This window comes from Mycotypha africana, assembly GCF_025528875.1.
Source record: "Mycotypha africana strain NRRL 2978 chromosome Unknown BDF20scaffold_12, whole genome shotgun sequence".
In the NCBI taxonomy this organism is placed as follows: domain Eukaryota; kingdom Fungi; phylum Mucoromycota; class Mucoromycetes; order Mucorales; family Mycotyphaceae; genus Mycotypha; species Mycotypha africana.
The window spans coordinates 340,945-351,860 of NW_026515736.1; the positions used below are offsets into that span (position 1 = coordinate 340,945).

The 10,916-nt window shown below is 38.1% G+C and overlaps 4 protein-coding genes across 4 annotated transcripts; 2 read left to right on the forward strand and 2 right to left on the reverse strand.

Moving 5' to 3' along the window:
- Nucleotides 1-222: 222 nt before the first annotated feature.
- On the forward strand, nucleotides 223-537 carry BDF20DRAFT_895336 (uncharacterized protein; the record flags this gene model as incomplete). The annotated part of the gene is made up of 1 exon (XM_053082450.1): nucleotides 223-537. A coding segment is annotated over one exon (288 nt), but the record flags the coding sequence as incomplete, so codon positions are not given.
- A 2,480-nt stretch (nucleotides 538-3,017) lies between these two features.
- BDF20DRAFT_798542 (P-loop containing nucleoside triphosphate hydrolase protein) lies at nucleotides 3,018-5,733 on the forward strand (the record flags this gene model as incomplete). The annotated part of the gene is made up of 5 exons (XM_053076323.1): nucleotides 3,018-3,661; nucleotides 3,726-4,441; nucleotides 4,508-4,946; nucleotides 5,277-5,490; nucleotides 5,590-5,733. Coding segments are annotated over 5 exons (2,157 nt in total), but the record flags the coding sequence as incomplete, so codon positions are not given.
- Nucleotides 5,734-6,166: 433 nt separating this feature from the next.
- Nucleotides 6,167-6,979, reverse strand: BDF20DRAFT_839403 (uncharacterized protein; the record flags this gene model as incomplete). The annotated part of the gene is made up of 2 exons (XM_053079274.1): nucleotides 6,167-6,699; nucleotides 6,739-6,979. 2 exons carry the CDS (start codon nucleotides 6,977-6,979, stop codon nucleotides 6,167-6,169), a joined length of 774 nt encoding a protein of 257 aa, XP_052931734.1.
- A 2,303-nt stretch (nucleotides 6,980-9,282) lies between these two features.
- Nucleotides 9,283-10,039, reverse strand: BDF20DRAFT_839405 (uncharacterized protein; the record flags this gene model as incomplete). The annotated part of the gene is made up of 3 exons (XM_053079275.1): nucleotides 9,283-9,423; nucleotides 9,468-9,670; nucleotides 9,880-10,039. The coding sequence occupies 3 exons, from the start codon at nucleotides 10,037-10,039 to the stop codon at nucleotides 9,283-9,285; spliced, it is 504 nt and encodes a 167-aa protein (XP_052931735.1).
- Nucleotides 10,040-10,916: the final 877 nt, after the last annotated feature.

Sequence of the window (10,916 nt, forward strand, 5' to 3'; positions counted from 1 at the left end):
TGTAAAGTCTTCGACTTCAAAAAGTTTGGCTTTAAGAGGTAAAACTATAGAAGAACTTCTTCAGCAAAATTATGCCTAGTAGTAAACACACCCCTATTTTTGCTTCTGTCATAGTCTAACCGCTTTGAAGGAAAGTTCTGATGTAATGTTTCGAAACATGGTTAGGTCGGACGGCTTTACTGTAGACTTTTTGTTCAGCCGCAAAAAGAAAACAAAAGAAGACATGACCATTCATAATCATACCTTGACTTTGGAAGATTTTTCTTATGACGAAGTACAAGACAATTACAGACCCGCTTTCCTTGATCCAGGGCGAAGATCTGTCTTCACAGCGGCAATCGGACTAGATCATAACAAACATCAAGTACGCAGCTGCTCTACCAAGGAATATTATCATATGACCGGAAGTATCAGATACGCTGCAAAGCTGGAAAAGAAGAAAGCAGGCACAATTAAAATGATCGAAAGTGGCATACCAACCGCCAAAACTTCTATCATCGAACAACATGACCGTCATGTACAATATATATTGCAGCACTTCGAAGCCTTGTTCTCTTTTTACGGCGAGGGAACTGCTGAAGACAGATTTCGTTTATACCAGGGTCAGGAGCGTGCTGCCAACAACATGGTCAATTTGCTTATTAATGGAACCACAAAGTACAATAAGCAATTGAGGTTGAAGAAGAAGAAAGATCGAAGCAAGTGGCCAAAGAAGAATACCGACAGAATGGCCTTTTGTAAACGTAAAAAGAAGAAGAAGAAGAAGCAAAAGGTTCCAGAAGAGAAGGAAGAAGCAGATGCGAGAGAAGTAAGCGATGTTCTCGCTAAGAAAGATAGGTAAGGTTTTTAAATGATAAGCAATTCATCCACTATTCGCAGAAATATTGATAGAACTCATGCTTTCTACAGTAATCCCCTGAAGAACAAGTGGAAGCCTGAACCCTTTAGTGCAGGCGACACTAAAAAGATCCCTTTGATTGTAGTTGGTGATGGCATGTTCGGGAAGAGTGCAGTGCCCATCAAAGGCCATAAGACTGGTGTCGTTGGTGTTCTGTGGCGTGCATTGAAGCGAAGAGAGGCTGCTGGTGATCTCCTTGCCGTTACAATTGATGAATACTTGACATCACGCATATGCAATTGTTGTCGCTCAGACACATTGAAAGCATTAGACACCGTGCGTGGCTGTAGTATCCTTGTTTGCAAAACCTGTAAGATACTATGGAACCGCGATGTCAATGCAGCAAAAAACATGATGGCCATCAGCATTTCGGTATGGAAGTCAACGGGAAGACCTGCGGAGTTTTCTAGAAAACCAAAATCACCCGCATCAACCACTTGAACACCATCCTCTAATCGCCAGCACGAAGCTGGTTTGATTTTTACAGGTAAGCATCTCAATTTTTGTGTAGTTCAATCTTGAAATTATAACTTGAAGGTCTCAAAAATTTACTTTTTTCGTCTAGTTATATTGCGGCTTCGTCTAAACCCAAAGCTAAAAAACTGTAATGCAGCATCGCCAATTATCTGATATTGAAAGTAGACCGGCAGTGATTTGGTAGATCAAATTAAATGACAGAATGGCTCAAAGAGCCAGCTTCTGTGGGCACCAGCGATGTTCACCAGCCATTCTCCTTTGAAAATAAATCAATCCCACGTGTTGTTGTGCACTTCAAAATTTGTCGTGCGATAAACTTATCCTGTACCAAAAATTCAAAGTCAATGTATTTCAGGAAGGCCAAACAGCACAATAAACGCTACTATCATGATGACAATAGCATCATTGTTATTCATTTCGTATTGTTTCTTCGGATTAGATGGCGTCGTTACAGACTAAATATAGATTGGGCGTAGCAAGCTCCGGCTAGAAACATATGATTGCTAACTATAGGCAATTAAATGCTAATATATTTGATTCGAAATGAAGTTTGCATGCATTTTATCTTTTTAAATTTTTTTGATCGAATTTCAGGTACACATTACACATACATACACAAATAAACACAAACAAAGCAGTACACTCCCGTGACGTCAAATACGGAAAGAAGAACAAACTTTAGTGTGTAAAGAAGAAGACAATAGGATAAGGGAAAATTCTCAACCTCATGTTTTCCCTTTGTTCTAGCTATTTGAAGCCTAAAAAAAATTAAAAATCACAACTGTACTACTTTTTTCTCATAAAGAACCTAATCACAAAGCAAAAGTGAAGAAGCCCCATGTCTGCTGCTTTTCTTGACACATTGAAGAAACATGATCTCGATCAGGTAACTGTTTGTCTTTTTCTTTGTTCCTCAAAAGTCGTCAGTATTTGAACTGATAATTTCCTTTTAATTTTTTCGTTCTATTTTTTGGTTTATTGTTGTATAGTTTTATACGACGTACGAGAAAGCGAAGCTATTTATAAATAATTATTGACATCAGCTTGCGCCAAATGACCACTTACATATACCTCTCATCTTAGGTTCGCCAACAATGGCATAACTCATCTGCAGAGTTTAGCGCAAGTAAGAATTAAAATATGATTACTCTTTAGAGTAACCCAGTTGATATTGAGCGTATATATACCTTTCCAGCTCTCTCTGCAAGACTACTCGAGGCTGGGAATAACAGACACTGTGGATCGAAGGAAGATTTTTGGCCTTGTGCAGGCTATACGTAAAGATGCAGAACTTAACAGCAATAACAACAATAATGGCATCAATGATCACATCAATATAGCATATAATCGGTTAACTGGTCTATCATCGCCAGTCACTCCTACCAGTACAACTTACCATAACAGCACTTCTAGCTCTGGGCTGAGGCAGCCTCAAAGCTATGCCACTGTTAGTACGGCAAGTATAATGAATAGCAGTCGTTTACCTTTACCGGAGAGTTTTACCAATACCTCAACGGCTTCGAGTAATAGCTCCTGCAGCAACGGTAATAATACAAACCGATACAGACGCCAAAGTGTGCACCAGAGTAGCACCAATAACAGTAAAGCGCTTTACTCTTCAAACTCAGTGAACTACCATCATGATCGACCTACTCGGAGCCGTACTATGTCAGATGCACCTCGACCTGATTTCACTATTAGCAGCAATGCGAATCAACAGCAAAGAACGTATATTAAAGACCGCCGATTGGAATTAAGGCGGTCGCTCTATTTAGATCAATACCAGTATTATCCTTCAGATCAACAACAACAAATAAATAATAGTAATAAAACGATAACAGCAGTGGAAGATGAGGAAGAGAATGATGCAGAAGAGGGGTCAAGAGTTTTAAAATCTTCTGCTCCACTCTTGGACGCTTACGGTGTACCTATGTCTCCTGCGAAACAGCAACAACAACAGGCAAAAACAGCAAGCAGTAATGATCCTTTTCACTTACCAGCTAGTGATTTGAATCAAAAAATACGTGTTTGTGTAAGAAAGAGGCCGTTAAATAGAAAAGAATTGGATAAGGGTGACAAAGATGTGGCGCCTGTGACAAGCTCAAGGAGTTTGCAAATTAACGAGCCCAAATTACGGCTGGATCTCACAAAATACACTGAGCAACATTCGTTTATATTCGACGATGTGTTTGACTTGAACTGCCCCAATAATATAGTCTACGAAAGAACGGCTTTACCGCTTGTCAGTTACATATTTCAAGGAGGCAAAGCAACCTGTTTTGCATAGTAAGTTTGAATGTTTCTTCATTTCTATTCAAGGGTGTCAATGTTGATCTCCATATTTATATAGTGGACAAACAGGCTCTGGCAAAACGCATACAATGTTGGACCCTAAACAGGGATTGTATATTCTTGCTGCTAAAGATATATTTGCTATGTTGCGTAAACCAGAAAATCAACACCTGTCAGCTTGGATCGGTCTGTATGAGATCTATCAAGGCCAGCTTTATGACTTGCTGAATGAAAGAAAGAAACTGTTTGCAAGAGAAGACGGAAGGAATAATGTCATTATAACAGGACTCAAAGAATATCCGATTGATAACGTTGAGAAATTGATACAAGTGTTTGATTATGGAAGTAGTATTCGGAGTACAGGCAGCACTGGAGCAAACGATACATCATCGCGTTCTCATGCCATTCTTCAGATTTTACTGAAACATAAGATGAATCGAAAAAAGATACATGGCAAATTAAGTTTTATCGACCTGGCAGGCTCAGAAAGAGGCGCTGATAGAGGTGAAGCTGATGTGAAGACAAGGATGGAAGGAGCAGAAATCAACAAAAGTCTGTTAGCGTTGAAGGAATGTATCCGTGCTTTGGATTTAGATAAGAGACATACACCTTTTAGACAGAGTAAGTTGACGCAAGTGCTAAAAGATTCTTTCGTGGGCCATTCAAGAACCTGCATGATCGCTACCATCTCACCCAGTGGCTCTAACAGTGAGCATACACTAAATACACTTCGTTATGCGGATCGTGTAAAGGAGCTTAAGGGTGATCAGGGAGGTGCTAGACGCTCGTCACCTATTCAAAAGACTTCTGCTGGATCGAATATGTATATGCAGCATCCAGGAATGAAGAGCCCTCGATCACCATTGAAAGATGATGCAAGTTATACAGATGATGATGACTTGTTACAAGATGATGATCTGGATAATGATGATGACGAGTTTTTCAGTAATGAATCAGATATTCTTGATGATGATACTTATGACTTTGACGATGAGGAAAATATTTTAGATGTCGATTTCCCACATGAACATGAAGAAGAATATCTCAGGGAAAGCACTCATTTTTTGACTTCGAACACACAACACAGATCTTTACAAAAGCAGCATGGAATGAATTCCACTATGATCAATGATAATACCACCGAATATTCACACAGATCTCATCAAAGACCGAACTCTATATCCTTTACTACGCAACAACAGCAGCAATTATTACTTCTGCAGCAACAACAACAACAGCAACAACATCATCAGCAACAAACTACTCAAACCACGTCCACGTCTTCTAATCGACCTTTATCACTGCAAATCAAACGATCCTTCTCGACCGTTCCACGCTCATTCTCTCTGTACGCATCAACCTCATCAAATGCTACTTCTTCTACGCAATCTTCTACTGTATCTAAGGCCAGTCATGTCACTCGTGATAATCATCCGTACGATTCTGTAACATCAGCAACTTCATCACCGAAACAGAACTATCGTAAGTCATCACCCCAACAAACACGTCTCCAAACAGCGCAGCATCATGTGCAGTATATGCAGCAACATCTTAAGGAAACACCGACGTCCAGTTTTACTGACCCCAACACGCTCATTAGCGATAGTAGTACCAGTAACAGCAGTGTCAGTATCATCAGTAATGAAAGCAATAACAGTAACAACAGCAGCACGGTACAGCATAACCTGACAAAGGCAAACATGCCAAGCTTTATAAGTTTCGAAAAAATGGATGAGTTCATCAAATTCCATCGAGCGGAAATCAGGGAGATAACAGAATGCACCAAAAAGGAAACGAAACTAGTCGCTCACATTTCATTGGACGTATCTTCTACAGCAGAGTCATCACCAGCATCAACGCTCTTTTTAACCAATGACCAGCAGCAGCAACAACAACAACAACAACAACAAAATGAACCACAGCATGAACCTCAAGTAACCAACACAAAAACACAAGGACAATTTATTAAATATTTACAAGATTTGGATGAAATATTGGAGCATAAGCTAGCAGCAATTGAAGCGCTCAGGGACCGTATAAGTGAAGCTGTAGGTCAAATTGACATCGTCTGAAAAAATCGGCCATATCCTAAGACATATATATTCCCATTTTTCTATTTTTCCATTTCTTTTCATTGATAATGCCAAGTGGAGATGGGTCAACAAAAAATCCAGAAATTCCACTAGCTTAATAATTTAAGGCAGAACAAAACCATGCTGAAAGGGCGCCTCTTTCACTATCACTTAAATGACCTCAATAATCACACTATATACATTGAGCACACAATACAATTTTAAAAAAAGAAAATTCACAGAAAGAGCTTGATATAACTGCTACTTTATTTTTTGAGGACGGCATTATGATAAAAATGGTATGAACAATAAGAATAAGTTACGATGGAATTAAAAAAAAAAAAAAGAGATAATTACAATTAATAAATTACAACGGGGATCTTAAAGCGAAACGAGAATATAGACAACGTATGAAGTTATTATTTTTTTAAGCAGAGGCAGTGTGAGTAGGTTTAGCGGGACGAAGAGCAGTGGCCGTTTGAGCAGGCCTGGCGCGAGAAGCAGCAGCGCCGGAAGCTGAGGCTCTAGCTTGAGCGGCTGCTCTAGACGAAGATTGTTTCTTACCCTTCTTCTTTTGCTTCTTCATGAACTTTCTACCATCATCCAAAGGATCAGTATCCTTTAAACTGTAAGTATATGTGAAATGAGGGTCGTATGAATAAGTAGCACTGAATTTGGGACGGATAAAGGTATGTGTAGGAGCAGCAGTGGGAATAGGAGAGGGATAGCTATCTGAAGCAGCAGTGGGAAGGATAGAAGAAGGAGAGGCAGACAAGATAACAGTAGTGGCAGGTTGTTCGGAAGCTTGAGGTTCCGTAGCAGGGCCAGCATTTTGAGATGTAGCAGCAGGAGCAACTACAGTGGGTGTGGCGGGTGGTTGAACAGCAGGTTGTTGTTGGTCAGCAGGCTGCTGAGGAGCGGGCTGCGCATTGCTGGGTTGAGCAGCAGCAGGTTGGGAACCTACAGTTTAAGTTTGTTGTTTAGCAAGTGATTGCTCACAAGCAGTAGCAGGAGCATTGACAGCATGAACCATCATAAACTTACCGGCAGTCAAATCAATATCAATGACTTGGCGTCTCTTTAATTGTTGAGGAATGACAGTGCCACCTAATCTAGGGTTTCTGATTTTGTTACTGATTCCATAATTGTTAGTTACACCATCAGTAACTGGTTGAGTAGAGGCCATCAAGGCAAGAGAAGCAATGATAGCTAACGTTAAGAATTTACAAGGAATATGCATTTTCCTAGGTAAGAAAGATGAGGATATCTCTTTAAACAAAAAGTAAAAAAACGTGAAAGAGAAAAGTAGATCAAATGAAAGAATATAACAATTAGATGCAGATTTAGCACTGCTTTTATATGGCTATTTTTCTAACCCAATTTTTTTTTCCAGGTTGATATATGCTCAAAATCCAAAGTTGAAACATCTGGCCCAAAAATTATAAGGGACGAAAAGCCCGATCGCGTTCTAAATAGAAATTACTCGTGACAGGCAAAGGAGTTCCTTCCACTTTTCATGAGCAGGAGTTCAACAAAAAACAAAAAAAAAATTCAAGTTGGGATATATGCAAACAAACGTTTTTCTGTGCATAATGTTCGTACAACCTCCAACTCAATCTCTGCATATTCTGGATTCTTGTATCTATAACCTGAAAAAATAATTTATATCAAAACTTTAATAAGCAAATTACACTTCTTACTGAAAATGTTAGTGTACATTCTTCTTCCTTGAATTGAAGCAATAGAAATTATGTTGCACGCATAAAAAGGACTCATTCGAAACGACCAGTTGACTGTGTTTCAAACGAAAAGCAGATATTTCAGGTCGGGTTTCCCCGTAGACCTGGTTCTAACTGAATACAACAGTTTTTGTTGGAGAACTAGCTTTTGACTGGCAAATATAAAAAAAAAAAGGTTATAATTGGAAGCAGTAATACTAAATAAACCATGCATAGCAGAATACTTTATATACATTTAGAGTTTTTTGTTCTTCGCCAAATGGAGAACAAATGGTTAACACTTGCATTTTTTTCATTTTCAAGCATTTGTAACCCAGGGCCAACCCCGCCTCTTCCGGAAATTTTTGTAGTTTCTGTGTCCAAATCTACCAGAAACTTTTAATATCTTTTCTCAATTTACTTTTTATGAGCAAGTCTATACATCATTGATCTTCAACGAAAGAACGTGCATTTTTTCCATTTTGAAATTGTATATAACTTTTAAGCGAATAACCGATTTTTGGGCTTTTTTCATTCAAAGGCTGCAAAGGACATATTATCACTTCCCATTATGATAAAAACTGTACGGGAATCCCCAACTTAGGGTACAAAGAAACATTACAAATCAAAATAGACCTACTTTTGTTTACTTTGTTTTTTTCTTTGTTTATTTCTAACTTGCCAGTAACGGTAGTTCCTGTCGGATAAGAAAAATAAAGAATAAAAAAAGAGCCACAGAAACGAACATTTGAAATGCTTTCTTTTTGTAAAGGCTGCTGGTTCCTGTATCATGACAGAGAACAACAGCTCAAAATTGGTCTGTCTGTTTTGAAAAGAAAGTTTTCCATGAAAAGGAACAAACCTTTCTACGTTCGCTCCTGATCTGAAAAAATGGTCATTTGGAAGTATGTTGTTATTGCTCATCGATCAGATCTGAGAAGCGTTTTCGTTGTACCTTTCCGTTCCATATGAGTTTATTCAAAATCACATGCTATATGTAGCCAAATTAAGACTGTATTTTTTTTTTTTTGGGATTCACTCACTAAGGATTCGATCGTTCTGACTATGCAAACAGAAGAGTAACCGATAGAAAATTGACATTCAAATAATAAACAATACATCATTGGAAGAGACGTGCGTGTAACCCATTGTTAACAGTCAATTACCATATTGAGTTTTATGCATGAAGTTTAGCTATTTTTAATTCTCAAACAGAGACAGCAATGACAGTGACGTAGATGATCAATGAGCTTAATTCTTGGTGGCTCACCATATTCGAGGTTCTTCTATGCCATCAACATTTAACAGGACAATTAAGTGCATCTCAACTGAGGAAAAAACTGAGCACAGACAACTGTGCGTGAACAGATATTTATGTAATGCCATAGTTATATATCAATCGGAGTGTGCAAAGTCAATTGAAGAAATCCTCTACTCTTTGTTCGGTTTGTACATGATAAGCTTTGGCTATAAAAATTAAAACATTTGTATCTGCCATCACGTTTATTTTTAGCTTTGCAACCAAAGCGACGAACAATAAAAGATCAGTTCTTAAATGACCCCGATAGTTAACAGTGTCTCTGCTATTAGCCAAAACGCACAGCCGCTTTTGTAGTGCGATTGGCTCAGCCCCCAGAATGTTTAGTCATTTCTGCCTTTCTTTAACAATACGTGAGTTTCACTGTTGATCATTGATCCAAATATAATCGTCTTAAATGTGAGTTTACAAAAAAGTTCTCTTCCATCCGCTCCAATCCAGGCTATTTCTTCGTTTTTTGCCATCAAAGCTCAAAAGATTTCACTTTTGCCCATCTAAGTTTGATAATTAACTTTTGTTATTTCCCAAAACTAAAATTTTAGACGCGAATTGGCTAGAATCCCCAAAAAGTGCAAAATCAGATACAGAGTAAGGTAAAGGTAATTTTAAAAATAGACAATGGTTATCTGCATGTATTACGGATTTGGCCTATCAGTATTTGACAAAACAAGCAATTAAAAAATTGAAAATACTATCCATGTTATCAAAGGCGCGTATGAAGAAACCACACTAATATTCAACGACCATAAAAGCTCCATGGACAGAAGTGCTTCATTTGACCCCTCTCCAAACCACCGACAAATGACATATAATGTAACATATACATTGAACGAACTAATTCCTATTGTCCATGTAGAACGAGCAGCGTCCAATCGAATAGCAGTATTTTTCGGCACTAATAGTAATAATGGCTCTTAATGACAAAGATAGCGCTAAATAATTAAGCAAGAGTATGGCTCGAATTGCCATTTTTTACGCGTCATAGCGTACCTATTCTTATAGATATACCATTATCAATGTAAATGGTGAAAGCATAAAGATAATGTTGCTTATATTTTTAGCCCTAATTCACTGGTCAGTAGGCTTGCGAAGCTGATCCTGAACTCTTGATGAGGATATTGACGACTACTCTCGGTGACCCAGCTCTGTCGATTGACAATTCGATCACGATTGGTGACAACGACAAACACACCGGTAATGCAAAATTAAACAGCTCATTCATGATATCGGAAGTTACTCGAGAAGAGCAATCTCGAATTTCCATGGAAAAAAATTAGAAAGGTTGTAGCATCCTACATTGACTTTAGTAACGGCTTATTGAACGTAAATCAAATGTGTTATAACACTCCTGTAATCCGTATATATCCGATTTGAATAGTCCTTTTATAGATACAACCGATGATTTATTAATTAATAGAATCAAGACAAAGATTTCAAAACCAAGTTCATCTTCAGTCGACTGAATTATGTTCTACTGACCTAGTATCTGCAGATATATAGTAATGCACGCACATTACCAGTGAGGATACTTTCTGAATCTGTAATTAATGCGGGGTGATATTATCCAAAACTTGAGCCAAACACTATAGGCTTTATCATGTTAAGATTAAATGGTTTTTCTTTGTACTGCCTCTGCTATTGCGTAAAACTGCCATTACAAATGTGATAAAAACTTGTAATAGTACAACAGGTGACAGCGAACTTATTCACAAATGTGCTATGGGTCAATTTCACTAACAGATAGCCCTTTTAATTATCAATGATGGTACTGGAAAGGAAGACTTGACATTTCATCAGAAGGGCTTTGCCTAACCCATAAGAAAATTGATTTCCCATAGGTTGTTCACTATTTTGCGCTTAAAAACTATCAGTAGAACTGAAGAGGGTAAGATACCCAGTTCATATCCAAAATATTCGAAATTTGGTCTATTAATTCACGGTTCGGATTATTCGACCAAAGCACACGCGCACTGATAAAAATCCTAATTTGAGCCAGGCGTTTAATATAGCCAATGTAAATACTATTGTACATATACAAAGCTCTTTGCAGTATTCTTTAATGTCACTTATAACCGTTTCAATTATAAACTTTCCCTTTCGATATCAGATTTAAATACCCATTGGTCTTTTTCAAGGGGTAA